Here is a 23,679-nt window from a genome sequence, read left to right on the forward strand (position 1 = left end):
TTATCTCTTATCCACTGTGAAAGCTAGTGACCAAATCCATACCTTGCGTTTTGCGCCACTTTTTGCTTGTTTGCTATTTTTTGTGTCCAAAACCAATTCTTCAATATTTGGCTTAAACTGTTGGAGTAAAACTGCAGTGGCAGGGCTATCGTCTCCTTCAGCATAACTCACAGAAAGAAAGTAGTATTTGTATTCTAGTTGTGTGGGATTATTGGGAACATCAAACATTTCCACTACCTAGGATGTTGAAAAGTCACAACTAAGCTTGGAAATATATTCCAAATTAATATATTATAATTAATACAAATCCCAAAGACATCCAGATTTTCTAAACCAACTTCAGAGAAATTTGGATTTAACTTAGAGCAAATCATACTGAAATAAGTGAGATTTAAGCTAGGTAAGTCTAAGCTGAATTTCACTAATATCAATGCATCCAAATAAAACTAAATTTAAATTTAAATATTTGAATACTATTATCACAAATACAGCAAACTACATCAAATGATATGTTTACAATGTAGTTAGCAATTATTTTTTAAAATCACTTTAAACAACTGAAGAAAAAGCAAATTAATTTTTGAATCATGAAGCAGATTATATTAAAAATGCTTGGGGTTAAGATTGTGAATTCTTCAAAAGTAGTCAACATGTATTCTATTCCAATATTTCATACTAATGCACTTTTGAAACCAACTTTTGAGCATTCTAAAATGTAAGGTTTACTGCTAATTTAAAAAAAATACACATTTAAAAATCTACAATCATACACATTGGCTTTAATGTCATAAAAATAACCTTAAGGCTTAGTCAGTTAAGATATTATTAAAGTATCCTATTTACTTGGCCTACTGATACCCTTGAAGCAAGTTCACCCTCTGTAAATCCTGGTCCCTAATGATGCTATCAACAGTAATCAAAGTATTGTAAGAATCAATTAGTAGTAGAGAGATGGCGTATTCCACAACTGAATATATTTTCCTTTTTCAGTTTTGGCACAAGCATCTTTTAAAATGTTTATTCAATATTTAATTTGTATACACTTTCTACTATAGTCAAAATATATATTTAGGTTTTCAGGGAATCCTCCCATCATTCAACAAAAAACATAGACATTGACTGGCTCCTGATCTTATAGACTGCTACAACTTTTTTTTTATTGTAGAAATCAGGACACAAATAATGAAAAGCTGCAAACATGTTTATATTAAAGCAGTAAACATGATGGAACCTGAATTTAACTGGGCAACAGTTAGAAAATTTGGGATATAAATATCCTTCAAAATCTCATTTCCACTAAAATAATTAAATTAAGGACTTCTTATATTGAGATTCAACATTATATAACCTTTGTTATATATCTAAGATAGCTTAGTATCTTAGATGTAGAAAAGGATTATAATATTCTGTCTCTCATTTATTTACAGAAAGCAATCATTGGCAATTAAGGTTTTATCTAAAATAACACTGCATGAACAGAGAGCATAGGATGTACGCTGGATTCTGTCAAACAGATATACCCTCAAAACATCTCATGGCTTTATTACAGAACGACTGTTTAACTCTTTAATGACTGTCACAAAGGGTACCACATTATTACCTTTCTTTTGCTTTATATTTACTAGTTACATTGATACTTCTCAAACATTTCCCTTCATTATGCACAACTGCTTAGCAGAAAATCCTTCTTATCCAAAGTGGGTAAACTATTTAAGTCAATTTAAAGGATGCTGTTGTGATTGGAGAATGGGTTTGTATGTCATTACTCAAAGAAAAATCATTTTTACCCAATTTTGAGTAATTTACCCAGGTTTGGGAAGCACTGGGTCACATCATTTTCCTTTCCTTTTTACCATCGCCATTTGTGCAATCTCTCTTTACTCTTAAGCTAAGTTCTCATTGTTTCCTAGTTGTCTTCCTTCCAAGTAAGTGGCCAGTTAACTTTTTGTCTGCATTTTAATGGACCGTCAAGATACTATTTCATCGTATTAAGCATGAGGATAGCCATTACACTGATCCTATCTTAATGCATTCTTCTTCATATTACAAAAACTTACATTTTTTATTCAGAAGACCACATTCTTATGATGAAATCCCATTTACTTACAATGTAATACTGTGGAAGTCGGGTAAGCTTGATGAAGAGTTTGTGATTGGAAAGATTTCCCACAGGATGAGTAGCATGATTAACTAGCTGCAATGTTTCACTGCTTACTGTGGGCAAATGTTTTATTGATTGTTTGCAACGCTGCTGCCCAAGCCAAAACCTGAAGTGAACACAAGCAAACAGGACATGCAAGAATAGTGGTATTCATTAGAACAAGGGTCACTTACTCTGCAGTCTTGGTTTTAACTATGCAGATAAGAACTTCCAGCTAAAAAGCAACATTTTCAAAAACCATTTGAATTAATATGTTCGTTTGTTAATAAAGTCTGGCTACCACCTCTGAGGCTTGGTGAGCTAAACAATCTCCAGGACAGTGGAGATGGCAGCTTGGGCAAAGACTGAAGAAGCAGAACTTCTCTGGACAAGGAGAAGATCACTCACGTAAGCTCCAGATGGGAGCTCCTTGTGAGGATATTGCAGGACATCAGTCTTCTACAGGTCTGAATAATGGGAGATGAGAATCAGACATCAAGCTCACAACTGTAGCAAAGCCTTTTCAAGAATACTGAGTTAAAAGAGCAAATGCAAGAGAAATTTTTTGCTGTATGGGAAAAATGGATAAATTTCATACAATTTAAACTGGATTTGAAAAAATATCATTTAGCTTTTTTATAACTTGTATACAAACTCTACTTTTTTCTTTCTTTTTTTTTCCTTTGTTTTTCTTTTTTATACTTTTTCTCTTTAAGGATTATAACTCTTTTTTCATATATATTTTATTTTTAATTATCTTATAATTTTGAAAAAAAATTTTTTTTAATTAAGCCTATATTCTGCTCTGGGAAGCTCCAGGGGGGGAGGGAGGGGTGGTTTGGGAGGGGTTGGGGGAGGTTGTATTGTTTTTGTTGTTGTTGTTGTTGTTGTTGTTGTTGTTTTTCTGTCTTTGTAAAAGTTTTTAAAAATTTTTCAATAAAAAAAAAAAGAATACTGAGTTCACTAACTTTGCTTTCTGATCATCTTCAGAAATTACTTATCTAAGTATCTTAAAGCTACTAGAGTCTTTGAAACAGAAATTCTGAAAAGCCACCTGGGTGTGTCTATCTTTATTTCTGAAGAAAAGAAAAATTAACTATAAGTTTAAGAACTTAAAGAATTTGAAATAAATGATAGAAAGCTAAATAAGATTTTGAATTAAGAAAGTTATAAAAAAAACTAAGGGACAGACCAATTTGGAATACTGAAAAAAATCTTTTTGGATTTTGGAACTAACTCTATAAAATATAGTAGGAACCAAAATTATTTTGTGTAGGTAGGTCGTAACGAAGATTAGAGACTTTGTTATTTCAACTGGATAATAGAGGGAACAAAACAAAGCAAAAAGAAAAAAGTGTAAACATACTTTTGATCAGTTTTGGGATTTACAAAATGATACAAAATGCTGTAATATTTGAAATATTAAAGATCTTCAAAAAATGAGGCCCGAAATTAGTAGCCACAATATCAACAATATCAGTAATAATGATTGCTTGTACGGACAGACTCTGTCCAAAGATGTTACTGAAGGATAACAGATGTGAAACTGTAGAATCAGAAATAATGGCTTTTTAAAAGTGTGGATTACAAGATAAAGAAGGCATTTAAAGTGCAATTACAAGTGGAAGGTCAAGAGAATGGTATGGATAAGGGATTTTTTAATGGATATACAAAAAGAAGCTAGCTGAGGTTTTAAAAAATAAAGAGAAAATACAAATGATACCAAGAGAATGACCTGGATAATGTCTTGTTACTGGATTTACAAAAGAGACTTGAGGAAACCCTTGCAACTGATCAAATTCTACAATAATATTTGAATGAATTAAAGATTAAGATTTTCAGAAATAAAAAGAAGGGATATAAAGTTGGTTTATTTGATCAAGGTTAAAACTAACATGTTTTTGTAAAGTTCTGGAAATTCTTAAGATAAGATAAGATAAGATAAGATAAGAAGATAGATAAGATAACCTTTATTGTCATTTTTTTTAACTGTGGGTACAACTGCACACATCAAAAATGAAATTTAGTTGCCCACTCTCAAAGTGAAACACATACATGGCACACACCTAAAACATACTATGTACAACATATGGACTTTTTGCTGACACCAGGATTGAAAAGTCTCATCAATTTGCTTATAGATAAGTGATTATGAGAATAAGAGATATTTGTCTGTAAACTTATACGGGGTGAAAAGCTACAGTTGTAATGAACATTGGAACTCGCTTCTCTACTAAGATCAGTTTATTTATTCTCTGCTTTTGTTTCTTAACCAGTTTTGATCCATAAGCAGAATTATTATTACACTAGTAATTACTAGACTAAGATTTTGAAACTGGCAAATGAACGTGCATTGTTAAATACTCCACTCAAGAGCTTTGCATTTCAGATACACATGTATGACAATATTTTAAGTGATCCCAATAGTGTTCAGGAATCAAGAAGACACAATTCATGTTGACCAATCAAGGGATAGATGAAGGGATAGATGGGGAACTCATCAAATTTGCAGACGACACCAAGCTGGCAGGAATAGCCAACACTCCAGAAGACAGGCTTAAGATACAGAAGGATCTGGACAGACTTGAACACTGGGCACTAACTAACAAAATGAAATTCAATGGTGAAAAAAGCAAGGTTCTACATTAGGCAAGAAAAACCAAATGCACAAGTACAGCATAGGTGGCACCATGCTCAATAGTAGTAACTGTGAGAGGGACCTCGGAGTCCTAGTAGACAATCACCTAAATATGAGCCAGCAGTGTGCTGCAGCTGCCAAAAAGGCCAACACAGTGCTAGGCTGCATTAACAGAGGGATAGAATCAAGATCACGTGAAGTATTAATACCACTCTTCAATGCCTTGGTAAGGCCACACTTGGAATACTGCATCCAGTTTTGGTCACCACGATGTAAAAAAGATGTTGAGACTCTAGCAAGAGTACAGAGAAGAGCAACAAAGATGATTAGGGGACTGGAGGCTAAAACATATAAGGAACGGTTGCGAGAATTGGGTATGTCTAGTTTAACGAAGAGAAGGACAAGGGGGGACATGATAGCAGTATTCCAATATCTCAGGGGCTGCCATAAAGAAGAGGGAATTAAGCTATTTTCCAAAGCACCTGAAGGCAGGACAAGAAGCAACGGGTGGAAACTCATCAAGGAGAGAAGCAACCTAGAACTAAGGAGAAACTTCCTGACAGTGAGAACAATTAATCAGTGGAACAGCTTGCCTCCAGAAGCAGTAAATGCTCCAACACTGGAAGTTTTTAAGAAGAGACTGGACAGCCATTTGTCTGAAATGGTGTAGGGTTTCCTGCCTGAGCAGGGGGTTGGACTAGATGACCTCAAGGTCCCTTCCAACTTTACTACTATTATTATTATATTATTATAAGATTATATTAAACAAAAGAAAAATGACTTTTCTATATCTTTGCTAATAAAAATCTATGCTGTATAACATGTTAGGAGCTATAGATATAATCCTTTCAAATAAACAACAAAGCTCTTTGTTGCAGTTACTAAAAGGCAGCCAAAGTAGAGATCATAGAAAAATATTCTAAAAGTGAAATCGTTTTTACAATGACAAAGAAGTGTATTTTCTGGTATTGCTTTTTTACTAACTTGAGCTGCTGAAGCCAAGGAATGATACGCTTCATATCATCATTGATGGATTTCTCTACATCATCCAGGGTCTGCTGATCTACAAAGAAAAAGCACTAGTTATTATCTACAATATAATTATTTACATTTATTTGAATAAAATATAGAATTTAAGTCAAAATAGATTTGTGTTGATTCTGTTAAACAACCCTTAAATCAATCTCCCTACAGAGCAGTGGTTCTCAACTTTTTAATGCCGCGACCCCCCAACCGGTCGTAAGTCAAGGACTACTCAACTGGTGCAGCATCGTTTGCAGAATGGGACTTTTGGCGGGCTCAGCAGGGCAGAGACAGCCTGGACAATTCCTATTGGCTTTTGAAAGCCAATAGAATTAGACTCTATTCAAGAGAGTCTATTCTATTGGCTTTCAAAAGCCAATAGAATAAAAGGGAGTAGCACAGCTAAGGAAAAGGGGGAAAAAATGGCAGACTGCGTTGTTTGGCGACCCCCGTGAAATGGTCGTTCGACCCCCCAGTGGTTGAGAACCACTGCTACAGAGTAATGCATATATTATAAAAAGCAAATAGTTTTTAATCAAACAACAGCAGTAGTAGCAGTAATAGTATAAAAACTATTCAAAGTAATTCAATTTATTCAATTCATTCATTACCGTATATTTGTGACAATAATAGGAAATGTCACATAGGAAAGCCTTTCTTTGGTAAATTAATAGTGATTTCCCCCCCATTGGACTGTACATGAAGAAAGTTCTCTTATGAATATTTAATGAATGCAGTGTAATGCAAGAAGCAACACTCCTTCAAATATATTTAGGATGTTAAAATACAGATTTTTGCACTGGGCATGGGAGTAAAGAAGAAGCCTGTATTTTAAGGTCTACAGTTGCCTTGTTTTACCTAGACAAAATGATCATGAATTGAAAGCCTCTGAATTAGCAGCATACTCCTGGAATCCAATCTGTAGGTTACTAGAGAGAGGATCACCCATGATTTGGTCACCCTATCACAGAAGGCAAAAGTTTGCCACAGAAATAAGGGCTATTCCTTTGTAAACTGTACTGGAATTCTGTAGCCTTAGGACTGCATGGACCTCCTTTTATAGGAAGTAAATTGATACTCAATTTTTTAGCCACCCATTTCAGTCTACGATTCTGGGTGGCTTACAATTCAAAAACTATATTGCAATTAGAACTAAGAAGAAATTTCCTGACAGAATAATTAATCAGTGGAACAACCTGCCTCCAAAAGTTGTGAATGCCCCAACACTGGACGTTTTTAAGAAGAGACTGGACAGCCATTTGTCTCAAATGGTATAGGGTTTCCTGCCTGAGCAGGGGGTTGGACTAGATGACCTCCAAGGTTCCCTCCAACTTTTATTATCATTATTATTATTACACTAAAACATTTTAAAACAAATAAATATGGTTAAAACATCCAAAATACACATAGCAGCCGAGATATTTGGCTAGTTAGCAATATAGCCAGGAAACAGGGACCTTGACACAACTCAGCACCCCAGCCTTGGGAATACAGCCAAGTTTTTTTGGGCCTTACAAAAGGCTAACAGGCTTGGGATCATTCTGATCTCCAAAGGGAGGATGTTCAATAGAACAGGGGCAACTGTGGAAAAAGCCCATCTTCTAGTCTCAGCCAAGCAAACTCTTTCACTGATGGGATCGGCAGCATGCGTATTCTGATAGATCAAGATGGACAGGGAGAGACTCTTGGAAAAAGGTAATTTCTTAGGTAACCGACTCCCAAGCCATGTATTGTCAAAAGGTTAGAATTAGATATTATTATGTTTCAAACAGACCCATAGAAAATCAATTAGACCTACTTTAATTCTCATTAATATCAGAAAAAGTAATCAGCATGGCTAATTCTGGATCTAATCCAATTCAATGGGCACTGTTCAATGTCCAGTATAATTGACCTTCTGCTTTTTACACTCTAGTTTGTGAGATCCGCAAATGTGCACCAACCATAAAATCTACTAACAGATTTTAAAACACTCCATGGGAAGAAATAATTATTTTGCTAAGAACTCATGGTCCAGTATTTCAAAACTTTAATAACTGCAAAGACTTCTCATTGATTGCTGTGCAGAACACAGCGTTCCCCTGCTCTTCAACCTTCCATCTTTCTTCTTCAATAATTTTAAAAAATAGAATTTAAGAACCCAATTAGTTACTATAATTTGTCTAAACCACCACTTGGCTAATGAAGATATTCTGTGAATATCTTGCAAGAATATCTTGCAAAAATATCCTGCAAGAACAAATTGATTAACTAGTTGATCAGTTAATTAATTAGTTGATCAGTTACAACAGGACCCCCAGAAGGTACTTATCTGGATTTGAAGTTCTGATGACTCTCCCCCCCCCCAGATTATGTGATTGTATTTTGGGTTCTCTACACCTGGCCTGCATTTACAATCATTTGCAGCATCCTGCAGTCATGTAACAGTGATTTATGACATTTTTTTCTTGAAATTGGTGTTCTCTTCTAGTTTCCGGCAAAAAATGGCCATCGTGGACAATGGATTCTTCTTACAACCACTGCATTTAACCACCAAAAAAATATCATAAAATCAGGTTGTTCATGATGGAAATCCCAAGCTCCATTACAGTTGTAAGTGGAGGACTACCTATATCACAAAGAAGATAATTATGCAATCCTGGAAATTTGTGTGCCTGCTAAGTTCTAAAAGTTGGATTGTTAAGAGCTGATATATTTCATGTTTTTAATGGTTATTCTTTTGGACAGACAGGAAAGACCAGGCAATATACTTCCAAATAATCAAGATTCAGTTTCTTGTTTAAGTAGTAGTAATTGTGCTACCTAAGGTGAGACTACACTCCACCCTTCTACCTTTCTGGAAAAGTGTTAAGAAGAATCCTTGATGTAATAGATGGCTTGTGGGCATTCCCTCCACCTTTTTAACTTGTTCTTCTAACCTTTAAATTTTGTCTTTTGTATGAATTTTATAGTTTTTAATCTATAAACCATCCAAAGTCATTTGAATAGTAAGATGGGCTGTGTATAAATTAGATAGATTAGATAGATTGATAGATCTGAATAAAAATTTCATGTTAGTTGCTAATTTGTATTATTTAGACTTTTACAGATATATTTGTTTGAATTGTATTCCTAAGTTTTGTGTTTCTAATTTTGAGGTATAACTTTTAAGAATATTATTTTAAATGTTATTAGGAGGAAAGCCTTATATTAAGTGCAATGTATTATGCCAAACTATGATCATGACCAAGCCATTTCATTTGTAAAATATATTAAACAAAATTTCCCCATTCTTTTTGGCATTAATAACCATTATTCTCTCTGGCAAATAATTTTTCAATTTTCACTGTATTGTGTTTGCAAGTCACTACATGCTAACTGACCAAATGACTTATAGATCTATATTTGACACCACCACTTTTTAATACACCAGCAAATTTTATGATTAAAAATCTTTACTTTTAATTTCCAATACAAAGAAAAACAGCTGATTTCTGCAAGATGTAATGTAATCATTAGAAGTGAGTCTTAAATGATGATAGAGCTCTTATTTACTTACCAATTCCATAAAGCATTAACTGAAACATTCCAGAATGAAGGTCTACAAATATGTGTAAGCATTCAGATCGCCCGCAAGGCTCCAGAATAGGAATAACAAGTGTAGGAAGTGCTGTTTCGATAAAAGCTAAAGAATTGAGAATTCATAAGATGAGATGGAATTTTAACTAGGAAAATTTCAAGATTAACTTTGGACCTCTGCAGGCTTCAATCATAAGAAAAAAATCAAAATAAATCCTTTTTTCAATAAAACTATTTCAGTAAAGTTACATTCAGCTTAATGAGCATCAATAAAATTATATTTTCAAGGAATGTCATTTTGCTACTAACATTTTTTTTCACTGTTTCTTTCTACATATGAGAATTGAATGGCAAGTAATGCCTCCATCCATAACTTTAGTCCAAATAGGGGTATTTTAATAATCCAAACAGGAAAATAATCCTTAAAATGTTACCCATATTTACTTCTCCACATAACTGCAACCAATTGCTACATACTTCTGCCAAAGATAGACAAGCTTCTTAAAGCCATCATGAAAGAACTCTACGTTTTCTCTATTCAATCAGGTCCTGATAGTCCTCTTGACTTTGTCATCTGAGTCAGATATAGCTGCAAAGGTATTATTTCATGTTGGGAAAAAGCAGTAATTACATGATACGAACAACATGGCAGATGGGATAAGATGATAGATCCAACTTTTCAATCAATTCTTGGGTGGCTTGATAGCTATGAGGCCTAGACAACTCTTCCATTGCAGCATAATTTCCTTTTTGTGCTTCTGAAGTCTGCTGAATCATTGTTTCAAGTTTTGAGTATTCCAATGGATAGCAGAGTGGATAATGGTGTCAGGTTCAAGGAAATCATGTGACTAACACTATCTCCATCTCCAAAAGTACAACCATGACTTTTCCTACCAAAGCTAGGAAACTGAAATTTTCCTCCCTTAGGTAAATCTTGTAATGATATTCCAGGGCTAACAATTCATTTTTGCATCATAATGATGACCCCATGTTTCACTGGCCATCCCAATGCTATCAAAGGAAAATCCTCGCCTTCATTTTTGTAGTGTATAACAACCAGTGCTGGCAAATATCAACTCTTGAAATTTTCACCTTTGCCATTGCCATATGAGGAACCCACCTTGCATGAACATTCCTATGAAATGCCAAACTTGACAGCAATTTCCCTGTAAGATCACCCAACTGTGGTTAATGATTTCACCAATTCTTCTCACATGAAAGTTGTTACTGTGTTACAGGTCACCCACTTTAGCCTCGCTCACATAAACCAGCTCTTACTGGACCACCATCTTTATATTTTTGGGCCCAGCAATGCATGATATACACTTCAATATAAACATCACCATAAGTAACATGCAATCCACAGTGGATTTCAACTGCAGCAACTTCTTTGGCAATTGGAAATTCAATCTGCTGCTTAAAGTGCACTGAGTTTTCATGACAGGCTACCATTTCATAATGAATAACACAACCTTCTTCCACACTAAATTCCAATCAATTGAAGTGAAATATAAGATAATAAAGAACACATCAGCTTCTAGTGCAGGGGTAGGCAACCCAAAACACTCAAAGAGCCACTTGGACCCGTTTCCCACCAAAAACAAAACACCGGGAGCCGCAAAACCCTTTGATATCTAAAATGAAGATAACACTGCATATATGCTTTTTTACCTTTATTATAGGGGTGTGTGTGTGTGTGTGTGTGTGTGTATATATATATATGTGTGTGTGTGTGTGTGTGTGTGTGTGTGTGTATGTATATGTATATATACACATTAAAAATAAAAGTAAAAATATGACTCTTGGGAATATCCATACTATTAAAACAATGATCACCAAGAGAATGCTTTAAGAGAATAAAATTACATACACACATAGGTAAAAAAAGGATATATGCAGTGTTATCTTCATTTTAGATGTCAAAAGGGTCTCTCTCTCCCTCCCTCTCTATCTGCCCTTGGTCTGCCACTCCTCTTCCCCCACTCTCTTTCTTTCTCTCTCTCTTTCTCTCTCTCTCTCTCTCCCCCCCCCTCCTATCTGCTGCTCACCTGGCAAGCTTCAAGCTGTTGTCCAACAAGCTCAGGGGTAGGCAACCTCGTCTCTTTTATGACTCATGGACTTCAACTCACAGAATTCCTGAGTCAGCCTAGCTGGGCTAGCTAGCTCTCTCCTGCCCTTCCTGCTTCCTGCAGAGACGCAGCAAAGGGAGGAGCTCCGCCCAGTAAGCTTTTCAGCTCCTCGGAGAACACTGTGAGTGCACTCTCTTTTACACACACACACAAACACACACACACACACAGAGAGAGAGAGGGAGGGAGAGAGAGAGAGAGAGGGAGTGAGTGAGTGAGAGAGAGAGAGAGAGAGAGAGAGAGAGAGAGAGAGAGAGAGAGAGAGAGAGAGAGAGAGAAGCAGGGAAACGCCATTGCCTCTCTCTGTCTCTGTCTCTCTCTGCAAAGGCAGAGGCTGGGAGCCACAGGGGAAGGCTCAAAGAGCCGCATGTGGCTCCGGAGCCGCAGGTTGCCGACCTGTGTTCTAGTGCATCAACAGTACCATCTGTTGGTTACTTATAATATTGGAGGCATTACTTTTCATTCAATCATATGCAATTGTTTTTTGTTCATTAACTTATAGAAACACTAATGATTAAAACAGCTTAAAGCTATATATAAAGGACTATAAATGAGTATTAGTGAACCAAACTATCTACAGAGAACTAGGTGCATGAAGGAACAAAGAAACTCAGCTTGTTGTATGAAACAAGTAAGCACAAACCCAGATTCCAGTAACAGATTTTAATCAAAATACTTCATTTGAAAAAAAACCATTGCACGTTTTATAATAATAAAGTAATCTCTCTTGTCTTCTATAATCCACCCCAAAACACCTCTCTAAGAGGTTAGCAAACTTGCCTAAAAGGACTTGGGTTTATGAGCGTGAGGGGACCACCCAAGATCAAATTTAGATAACTTTTAGTACAACAATTTAATGTATACTCCTCTTGAATAAGCACATTAAAATAAATATAACAATTGTTAAAAAAAAATTAAATCCCTGAAAATGTGTGTTAGCTGATAAAAATTTGGAAAGTACTCAGAACCAATTCAAAAGCATATTAGAAATAATCTCTGGCGTAAGAATACTAAATAATATTCATACCATTTTACTTTCCTCATAAAAGAAATGCTGACAACTTGTTAAAAATATCCAAAATTTAAAAAATCTTTAATTAATTTGCTATGTCATATTCAAGGTAATGATTGTCAAAAAAACTTTCAGTTCAGTGAATTAAAATTATTATGGTTATTATTAGGATTACTATATTATTATATGAGGCAGAGGCAAGTTGGCAGAGTAACTTCATTTACTTCAGAATCAAGTCTTTTATCTTGAAGTAAGGTAAGAAAGGATTATACGGATACTGCCACATACAATTGTCACTGGTGTTGTAGCTCTTAAGAATGGCCTTCAATTCCTGGAGTTTCTGATGTGCTCTTGCATGCACACTGTCTATTAGAAGCTTCTCTACTGACAAATGGTCTATCTACAAAAATCAAAGTAAAATCAGTTAATAAAAAACAAAACTTTCTGAGGAGTTTGTGGTTATAAGGGGATATTGTGCAGCAGTTCAAGCATTGTCATTATTATTTAGTTTCATCTAAATTAAGTAGTAGGTCCTTTCTAAGTATCTTCTAAAATCTTAGCTTAAATCAAGCAAGTTTTTTTTCAATATAAGATTTACTGATATAATGCAGCTAATGGAACAAGAGTATCTGTCCATTGCAGAACTCTTTTTATATATTTTTATATATTTCATGCTAATAATAAATTTTACAATATATAAATCTTTCCAGCCCTGGCAATCCATTTTGCAAAATCATTTTACATTTCTAAACTGCCATCATTTAAAAACCTTTTTAAAAAATGATGTGGTAGGGATTTTTTTGAAACATCTTTTTTGTATTTCAATATTTGCTTTTTTCTATTTTCTTTATATCCCAAAATTTTAACAATAAACATACGGGTTAAAAAAAAGTCTTTTTAAACTGAAACAACTTAAACTGCTGAAGTTTACCTTCATAGCTCTCTCAATTAGTTTGGAATCACATGCTGGAAGGGGAGGTTCATGAGAAATTTGCAAAGGCTTTGATACATCATTCTCATCAATCTTAATGGTAACTTTATGAAGCGATGCTGTTCCAGTTTTTCTCCCAACAATTTGTTGGCTAATAAAGAAATGCTATGTTAGATAAAAATCTATTTTGGTAGAACATTCAGATAAATTGGTAAAAAATATTACTACTGTATTAAAAAAGAATGTAACTGTTTTCTCTATAAAGTTCAAGAAACACTTTTCTAACAGGCACACAATCACAATGTTAAGAATTCTTTGCTCTTTCAAATTCTTGACAATTATGCCTAATATACCATTTTTAGCTTTGCTGTTCATTTTTGCTCATTGTTTTCCACTAAATAGACCCATTTAGGCACATTTAATCACCTCACAGATCAGTATCACAAAAGCATTGATTAAGGGAAAGGCTTGAGTCAAATAAGTTTTAAAAGTTATTTGAAAACCTATGGCAATGTGTTACTGTTTATAACTAGTTAGGCTTGTGGCCTAAAATTGTCATATATTCCTACTGGCAAGCGAATAAGCAGCCCGAACTCCAAGATTAATCTCAAATCATGAGGTAGGTTACATGGATTAAAAAAATTTGTTAGCTGTTCTTTAAGCCTAAATAAGGGACGAAGCTAATACCAACACTTTACATTCAACACAAAGAACAAATATAATAGATGGAAACTATTAACGTCTTCTTTAATTAGGTTTCAGATATGTATGCTGCCCTGGAAATACCATACCATATTCATACATGTCTAAAGAAGACAAAATGTTGCTTTCACTTCTGATTGTATATGAATTAATACTATTAAATATTCACATTTACCGTAAATGCCGGCGTATAAGGCGACTTCCGCGAGCGCTGAAATCGGCACCAAAGACGAGGGTCGTCTTATACGCCGAGTCGTCTTATATGCCGGAAATACTGGTAGTTTCCAGCGTATAAGACGACGTTCTAGGAATGCAGCCCGGCTATAAAGACGGGGGTCGTCTTATACGCCGGGTCGCCTTGTATGCCGGCATTTACAGTATATATTCAAGCAGCTGTGATTAGTGGTCCTAACTTCTTAAATAAGAACCAGCCATTAAATAAATTCACAAAAGTAGCAACTGCATTTCCATTATATCCCAATACGGATAGTTTCAACTTCTCACTAAGTTCTACACTGAATATACATACATACATACATACATACATACATACAGTGATATACCTCAATGGCAAGAAATTTGACTCATAAAATTGCACAATCTCTAGACCAACTGCAAAAATTAGGAAGATTTTGTTGATTTCATATGTGTGCCAATTTAATTATATAAGGTGTGGATCTAGCTTTTCTAGTACATGCATTTCCAAAAGCAATAATACTGTACTATGAAATCTTTGCCTAGAGAACAGAACTTGACTACTGTAACTACTCTTGCAGGTGTTCTGGAAATTATGACTCTAAAATACCTCCCCTAATATAACTTAATATATTATTTTCAGGTCAGAATATTTGCTCTCATTGTGTTAACTATTTGTCCCCATCCCAGAAATCAATTTTATGTAACTTATTTAAGAAACAGTGTACTTTCCTTGAAATCCATACAATCTAACTATACATTATATATCAAATTATCCGAATATAAGGGTTTCCTAATTTTCATTCTATCGGTTTCCAACAATATAATATTGTTACATTGAAAGATATAAATTGCTTAACAAAGAATAATTATAAATAGAATTGTGTTTGCATTGATTGTAAGAATATCTACAGATAATAGTGATTTTATTTACTTCCAGACAGAGAGGGACAGGCATTTGCCTGCATGGTATCGTTCCACTTGTACAAGGTCACCCCAGCGTTCTCGGATCAGCATTAGAGTCTGTGAATGTAAAACTTCCAACTGCAGGGATAGGCAGAAGGAATCTAAAGTGGTTTGGTTAAGTAGATATTTTGAGCTTCTTTAGAAAGAACAACATCAAAGTAAAAATGCATAAATAAAATACACTGTTACGAATTTAGTAAGAAATTCAATCTTACATTGCAGCTAAAACTTGCTATCCCTTCTAAACCATAATAACATACTTGATGAACAGAATAGAAGAATGTTATGGCATATTAAAAATTTATGTAGAGGAAATATGCTTCATAATAAATGGTTTTAAATATTTAGAGAATCCCAAATACAACTAAAATTCTGTGAAATAAACTTCCTTTTCAGATTATCTTGATTTTTGCATGTCTTTGCCCACGTGGACTCAATATGTACTGAGTCTAAGCAAATGAATACAACAAAGTTGTACTTCTTTCATTAATTTCAAAGAAATATATTTTCTTTTTACTGAACCATAATTCTGTGGTATGCATGTCTTTAACTTTCATATAAAAACATTGTAAATTGATTAAAATATCTGAATTCCTTTTTTTCATTTAATTTTACCACCTGTTCTCTTAACCCAGGGGTAGGCAACCCAAAACACTCAAAGAGCCACTTGGACCCGTTTCCCACCAAAAACAAAACACCAGGAGCCGCAAAACCCTTATGATATCTAAAATGAAGATACTGCATATATCCTTTTTTACCTTTATTATAGGTGTGTGTGTGTGTGTGTGTGTGTGTGTGTGTGTATACACATACATACATACATACATACATACATACATACATACACACACGCACATTAAAAATAAAAGTAAAAATATGACTCTTGGGAATATCCATACTATTAAAACAATGATCACCAAGAGAATGCTTTAAGAGAATAAAATTACATACACACACAGGTAAAAAAAGGATATATGCAGTGTTATCTTCATTTTAGATGTCAAAAGGGTCTGTCTCTCTCCCTCCCTCCCTCTCTATCTGCCCTGGGTCTGCCACTCCTCTTCCCCCACTCTCTTTCTTTCTCTTTTTCCTCTCTCTCTCTCTCTCTCTCTCTCTCCCCCTCCCTCTCTCTCTTTCTCTCTCTCTCTTTCTCCCCCACCTCCTATCTGCTGCTCACCTGGCAAGCTTCAAGCTGTTGTCCAACAAGCTCAGGGGTAGGCAACCTCGTCTCTTTTATGACTCATGGACTTCAACTCCCAGAATTCCTGAGTCAGCAGAGCTGGGCTAGGTAGCTCTCTCCTGCCCTTCATGCTTCCTGTTTCCTGCTTCCTGCAGAGACGCAGCAAAGGGAGGAGCTCAGCTCAGTAAGCTTTTCAGCTCCTCGGAGAACACTGTGAGTGCACTCTCTTTTACACACACACGCACACACACAGAGAGAGAGAGAGAGAGAGAGAGAGAGAGAGAGAGAGAGAGAGAGAGAGAGAGAGAGAAGCAGGGAAGCGCAATTGCCTCTCTCTGTCTCTGTCTCTCTCTGCAAAGGCAGAGGAGGCTGGGAGCCACAGGGGAAGGCTCAAAGAGCCGCATGCGGCTCCGGAGCCACAGGTTGCCGACCTGTGTCTTAACAAATACAGTTTTTCACTAGAATATAGACAAACCCCTCCATTTTACAGATCTTGATGTAGTGGATTCAGATGCAATTGGTAAAATCTGCCTACAGATTAAGCACTCCTGGTTATTCAGTTTACACATATATAAAATTGCACCCCCATTTTATGAACAATACAATAAAAATATATAAAATCCCCTTTGGACTGAATGGACATTTTGTTTTAATGGACACCTTTTTTTTGTTATAACATTAAATTGTGTGTTTTAAATGTATTTTTTCCATTAAAAATATTTCAGGATCCATATCAATTTGGAACAAGTCTCTTGAAAGGATACGTAGGCAGTTGTACATATCCTGTAGAGGTTTCTCATCAGCAAACAACCGGGACTGGACCAACTGATGGATGAAATTGATCTGCATACTATGAACCAAGGCACGTCCATCTATCATAAATAATAAAATAAAATACATTTCTTAAAAGATGACCTAATAATATTTAAAATGTTGGTTTAAATCCTACATTTTACAGTAACAGATTAATGTCATTAATGTTTGAAAAGGGCTACCAGTACTGCACATACTTCAAGAAAACCAAGAGTAAAATTTCAGAGACAGAAGCATTTGCGATGATTGTGAAATCATCAAAATTTATTTTAATTGAATGGTTAACAAAGTGTACTTCTTGGGGACAAATGTTCAGAAATAAGTTTTCAATCTGATAATATCTTTTGGCATTACCTCCAGTTTCTTTATCCTCAACCAGAATTTCCAGTTTGAGAAGGCGCCATGGGACATCAGGATCATCTCCCATCACAGTTAAAGTAGCCTCAAATTCACCCTCCACACGAAACTTTACACGACCATTAGCTAAAACCAGAATTCAATAAAATAAATAACAAAAAAAGATACCAAGCAAAAGAAAAAAGAAAAACAGATTTAAAAGGCCAAAGAAAAATAGTTTCATTTAAATTGAGAAGGGTCAATAGAAAAGGCTGCTAAAAAGAAAGATTTGGGAAGAGGAATAGATGATTGCAGACATCACACTGAGATTGAGGACAATGTAATTCTTTCATAATGCCTAAATAGATCTTCTTTTCCTGTTGAATTACCTTCTTTACCTAACTCTTATCTAATTTTGTTCCCTTTTAATTCCCTTACCACTGTAGATATCACTTCTCTTTAACCCACTTCCAACTTGTTTTGAAATTAAAATGAAAGCTAATCAAAACACAGGTCCTGATAATTAGAGTGGAATAATGTTGTTCTCCAAGATTATAGTTACTATTGAAGACACATATCCATATCCACTACTTAGTCAACTTAGACCAAGTTTTGATCCAAAAGCCTGCAGAGCCAATAAACAAATTCTGCTAGATGCATACATTGCTACTTTTCTAAGGCCATTAATCCTCAATCATTATATATTATATCCAATTTGTCTATTTTTAATTTTCATAAAGCTCATTAGCTGGCAATCAAGGAATTTAGGAACTTAACTTAGAAAGAAACAAATTATTTTTGACATAAAATTTTAGAAAGAGAAAAGATATGAAAAAAAGTTCCCATATCCTTCAGTCATAATTCATTCTCCTGCATCTTTGGATGTTTCAGAGATTAAGTCCTGTATAGGATTGAGCCCATTTAATCATAAATAAGTAATTTCAGTTCTTACCTACTGTAAGATTAGCCAGCTGTGGGGGAAGATCTGTGGTTACTAGTCGGTGACGGAGAATCTGATTTAACTGATGCAAGGTTGTTTGTTTTTCAATTTTTGTTATTGGATCAGGAGGAATTATTTTATCCTGTTGCAGATAAGTGAATTTTAAAATCATACCAATTTAAGTTACTCTGCATTTCATTAGAAAACACAGCTAAAACTTCAAGGACAAACCTTGGCATTCATATCATAGGCTACTATTAGCCATGAGTCTACTAGGCTTAGCTAAAAAATGTACAATAATTTCATGCAATTTTGAAACGAACAAGTGAAATTCAGTGAACTATTATTAACCAGTAAATACAGAAATTAGGGTATTTTGAGCTTGAGAGATTACAGAACTGTAAACCCAACTAAACTCATCAAAGTACATCATATCATAAAACTGAATCATTTAATTAGAAATTAACTAATCACAGTCAACATGATTAACAACTAAATAATAATAATAATGATGATTATTTAATAGAAGAATACTAATACGTTCAAAACAATAATCTTATTCAAATGCTTTCATAATTAAAAATGAAGCTACTTTAAACTATTAATCAACAATAACCAGAGCATATTGTTAAATCTAGCCTTAAGCAAAGTTCTGGAGAAATTTACAAGCTACTATTTTATTTATTTAATAAACAATTTACGTGGCTGCCCAACTTCTATACAGTAAATCTGGGCAGCTTACAACATTAAAATACTTAAAAAAAAATAAAAATAAATCTTATTTTTAAGTTGGGCTAATAATTTGATAGTGGGTAATTATCATGTATTCCAGCAAGGTGTCTTAAGATCAATAGGAAATATTTGGCATAATTTGTTCCAACTAATGTACATTTTAATAACTAAGACTATTTCAAAAAGGCTATATTCAGAAATGACACAAAGCTATGAAGAAAACTGCACTTGAGATAACAATTTAAAATTGCAGAGTAATTTACCCGTATACATGTTGGCAATCGTGGATATGACCCAGTTGTTAGCACATCGATAGCATATGGAATAGCAAAATTTGGCAGACGGGCATGAACCAAAGCATCTCGGGCCAGTGAGGCTAACCGATCGGCAGTGTCCACAAACAGAATAGCTTGTTGATCTAAAAAGCTTGATATCATCTGTTAAAAAATAATAATACATAGAAATAAATCCTTCTCTAATTATTTATTGTTAACTTATATCTAAAAGCTCCTATGAAGCACAACTACTTATAAGTAATCTATTCCAAAAGCCAGCATTTATGATGAAATAAATATTGGAGTTGTTATAAGAAAATACATTACAATTAATGTTAATCTTATGCATTATATTTCTTAAGTAAATACACAAATCATATTAAGAACGTGCAGTGGTTGGATGCACAAGATCATGCATTTGCGAGACAATTTGGGAATTAGTTACTGAAGAACCAAGGAAAAAGAAGGAGAAATAACAACCTATTAAAAGAAATATCGGTATAGTTATCTAGCAGTATAGCTTGTCCAAGCAGCTCTACTACTATTCATGTATGGGTTGACTTGTCTAAGAAATCAAGGAAGCCATTGCACAGAATTGTGACAGGTGACAAGCTTCACTGCTTAACTGAGAAGGGTAGGGAACCCCATCCTGAGAAAACCCTGACTTCTATCAAAATAGACAGCCCAACCAGGAATATATGAGAGTTTGCTCAAGAGTGGAAAGAAAGAAAAGTGTGTCTAGTGCAGGGGTAGGCAACCTTGGCTCTTTTATGACTTGTGGACTTCAACTCCCAGAATTCCTGAGCCAGCCATGCTCAGGAATTCTGGGAGTTGAAGTCCACGAATCATAAAAGAGCCAAGGTTGCCTACCCCTGGTCTAGTGAGTGGGAGCTGAAGTTGAAATCAGAAGCAAAAGCCTAGATAAATTGATACTGTTGTGGTAACTTTATTAGAGTGCAGGTTGTCCTCGACGTACGACCACAATTGAGCCCAAAATGTCTGTTGCTCAGTGAAACATTTGTTAAGTGAGTTTTGCCCACAGGTTTACGGCCTTTCTTGCCACAGTTGTTAAGTGAATCACTGCAGTTATTAAGTTGGCAACACGGTAATTAAGTGAACGTGGCTTCCCCACTGACTTTGTTTGTCAGATTATAAAAGGTAATCACATGAACCTGGGACACTGCAATTGTCATAAATATGAGTCAATTGTCAAGCATCTAAATTTTGATCACGTAACCATGGGGATGCTGCCACAGTCGTAAGTGTGAAAAATGGTGATAAGTCACTTTTTCAGTGGTGTTGAAATGGTCACTAAATGAACTATTGTAAGTCAAGGACTACCTGTATATTTTTATTTTGCAGTTTTAATTATTGCACATTACCCTAGAACAGTGGTGGTGAACCTATGGCATGGGTGCCAGAGGTGGCACTCAGAGCCCTCTCTGTGGGCAAGTGCGCTGTCGCCCCAGTCCTAGGCCTTCAGCTGGGTTTTATAAAAACCTTTTCACTTTAGGCCTTCGCCACTGTGTGCAAAAAAAAAAAAAAAAGGTTCAATCAATCAGTCAATTTCAACTTCTCGCCTGAAAAAAAAATCTTGCAAAGTTGGAATTGATTGATTGAACTTTTTAGTCCCACCCAGTCTACCGTTACCACCGCAGCCATGCCCAGCCAATGGGCCACACCCAGCCAATGGGCCACACCCACCCGGCACCCGATGATGCATAAGTGGATTTTGGGTTACAGTTTGGGCACTCAGTCTCTAAAATGTTCGTCATCACTGCCCTAGAATTTGTTTAAAGTGCAATTACAGACAAACATGTATATATTTAAGAGTAGATATAAACTACGACATGTGTCTGCAGAATCTGGTTATCAGGATAAAACAAACATCACTAAAGTTCCTGCCCTTACATGCATGCATGAAAGTCTGTGACAAACATACACAAGAGGAGGAGTTTGCATCATGATATTGTAGTGCTCAGTTCCTCACCTTTGCCAACACCTATGTTATTAATCTAAAAACTAGGGGGGAAAACTCTAAGAAAAAAATCATAGTGTCACAGGTCACTTGGGAACAATGAATGAATACTTTTTTTTACAGTCAACTAACTTAAAATAACTTTTACAATATCCAGATAATATAATAATATATAGCAGAAGAAAGAGGTATAAAAAAGCGATGGGAGATTAATTGCTACAAATGCTCAGGGGGAGGGATAATTTTGGCAACTGCTCCTTATTGGCACACTCTAGGCTATACAAAATTTTGCTGCCTTACAGGTAATAGTAAAAACACGAGTAAGAATTCATTGAGTTTATTGTTCAGATCACTATCAAATTCGCAGAATAGCAGGACATACTTTAAGCACAATTTTAGACACATTTCTTAGAAATCATCAAATCTGCCTTCTAGCAAAAAAGATTGGAGGATAGTGGCAAGAAATGCCACTGCAATGATGTAAACAATACTAGGGTGGCAACATTTGGCTGGCCACAGATTCAGACTAGAAGCTGACAGGAGCCAGATTCAACTCATTTCCCATGCAATAGCCATGATTTTCTGTTTAAGAAGCATTCTATTTTAGTCATAACCTACAGAAAGCAAATAGTCTGAAGCAAAGCCAGAGATCTGCAATTAATCCCAATAGTCTAGTTACAGGCTAAATGAAATTTATCCAAGATGTCAGAAAAGCCCAACTTATTTGGGGGCCCAATTGCAGGAAGGTGTTTGATAACTCTTGGGAATCTGAAGCACTGCCCTGGGAAATTTGGATTTGACATTTCCAGAAAGGATCCTTTATTTAAATAACTAATTTCTAACTCACTTTAAAAAGAGATTAAGTCAGCCTAAGTATTTCAAGGGTGAGAAATAAGTAGGGATGTATCAGCATTACTAGGTAGACCAGACAGGAAACATCACCAAATGAACTAAAGTTACATTAATAAAATTTTGCAATTCTGAAAGTATTTCTCTTTTCTCCACTCCTTTACAGTCCATGAAAATTGAGAAGGGTCTCTTCTTAGTCTCTTGCCCCACCCACATTCCGCTGTGGGCTTAGCTGCATCTTGTTGCCCTATTTCCCAAGGTCAATCCCACATACAATTACAGGATGCACAACATTTGGAGATCTGAAAATGTTTTGGAAAGACAGCATACACATTTCAGTACCTCCTCAAAAATTAGCTGAAATCCAAAAACATCTGAATGAAGTAGTATTTTCTTATCTGTGACACCAGCTAAAATCTTTTTTTTTTTAAATAATGTCCATGGTATTTTAGGATTTGAAATATTGTTAACCAATATACCACAATTATCTTAGCTAGAAGAATTGTAGCAAGTATCTTGCTTCCATTATTTCATTGGTCATTACTCATGACACTCAAACTTACCGCACATTTTTCAACCTTCCCAGCATTATTTGCCCATTTTACCAAGGCTAGTAATCGGACAAACAGCTGCCGTGTACGACTTGCAAACTGCACTATTTCTATTTTCCTGTAAAAAAACAACAACACAAAAGTTCATTTAGAAACTATGTAGTTAGTTTGAAAACAATTAAGATCAAAATCAGTTACAATAGCTCTAGAAAGAGATACTAAAAAATAATTATGACCAGATAAAATTAATGCTCATCAATGGACTGGGAATGTTGCAGTAAAATAAAATAAGCATTTTAAGTTAAGGCATTGCTGGATTAATTCAGTTCAAAGACTGAATTATTAATAATATGTTAAAACTGTCTTACATATAGTTAAAAAGATTTCTTTTTGATTTTATCCTCCATCTATTTATCTACAACTGTAGTGAAAAGTTGGGTTTAGCAAACGGCTTTCAAAAGTAATATCAGTTTGCCATGTATTCTATAATAAATCAGACCAAAAGGTTAGCTGCATCGTATCAATTATTTAATTTAATTTAAATTAAATTAGGTTAAATTTTAACCTAAATAATTCTCCTATATAAAAGCACAAATATCAAGAAAATAAGCACATCAAATCCATTATGACTACTTTGTTAGTAATCATTATGCCTGTTTCTGCGTGCAACTAGAATTGATATTTCTCTTTATGTACAAAGTAAAATCTTCAGGCTTAAGACAAAGCTTTTT

The 23,679-nt window shown here is 35.0% G+C and overlaps 1 protein-coding gene across 4 annotated transcripts in view; it reads right to left on the reverse strand.

Annotated features, from left to right (window-relative positions):
* Nucleotides 1–23,679, reverse strand: part of MED14 (mediator complex subunit 14) — a 61,234-nt gene that overhangs the window by 27,196 nt on the left and 10,359 nt on the right. For all 4 annotated transcript variants that reach the window (XM_039342180.1, XM_039342179.1, XM_039342182.1 and 1 more), the window contains exons 3-14: nucleotides 22,961–23,066; nucleotides 19,559–19,732; nucleotides 18,576–18,705; nucleotides 17,642–17,770; nucleotides 17,239–17,346; nucleotides 15,263–15,395; nucleotides 13,432–13,582; nucleotides 12,789–12,900; nucleotides 9,340–9,465; nucleotides 5,763–5,841; nucleotides 2,108–2,267; nucleotides 43–237 (exon numbers count right to left, since the gene is read on the reverse strand). In XM_039342180.1, the coding sequence (XP_039198114.1) occupies nucleotides 43–237; nucleotides 2,108–2,267; nucleotides 5,763–5,841; nucleotides 9,340–9,465; nucleotides 12,789–12,900; nucleotides 13,432–13,582; nucleotides 15,263–15,395; nucleotides 17,239–17,346; nucleotides 17,642–17,770; nucleotides 18,576–18,705; nucleotides 19,559–19,732; nucleotides 22,961–23,066 (1,603 nt within the window). The remainder of the gene's footprint in view (nucleotides 1–42; nucleotides 238–2,107; nucleotides 2,268–5,762; nucleotides 5,842–9,339; nucleotides 9,466–12,788; nucleotides 12,901–13,431; nucleotides 13,583–15,262; nucleotides 15,396–17,238; nucleotides 17,347–17,641; nucleotides 17,771–18,575; nucleotides 18,706–19,558; nucleotides 19,733–22,960; nucleotides 23,067–23,679) is intronic.

Source organism: Crotalus tigris, unplaced genomic scaffold (genome assembly GCF_016545835.1).
Source record: "Crotalus tigris isolate CLP2741 ecotype Arizona unplaced genomic scaffold, ASM1654583v1 scf7180000017775.1145084777:2100578, whole genome shotgun sequence".
NCBI classification, from domain to species: domain Eukaryota; kingdom Metazoa; phylum Chordata; class Lepidosauria; order Squamata; family Viperidae; genus Crotalus; species Crotalus tigris.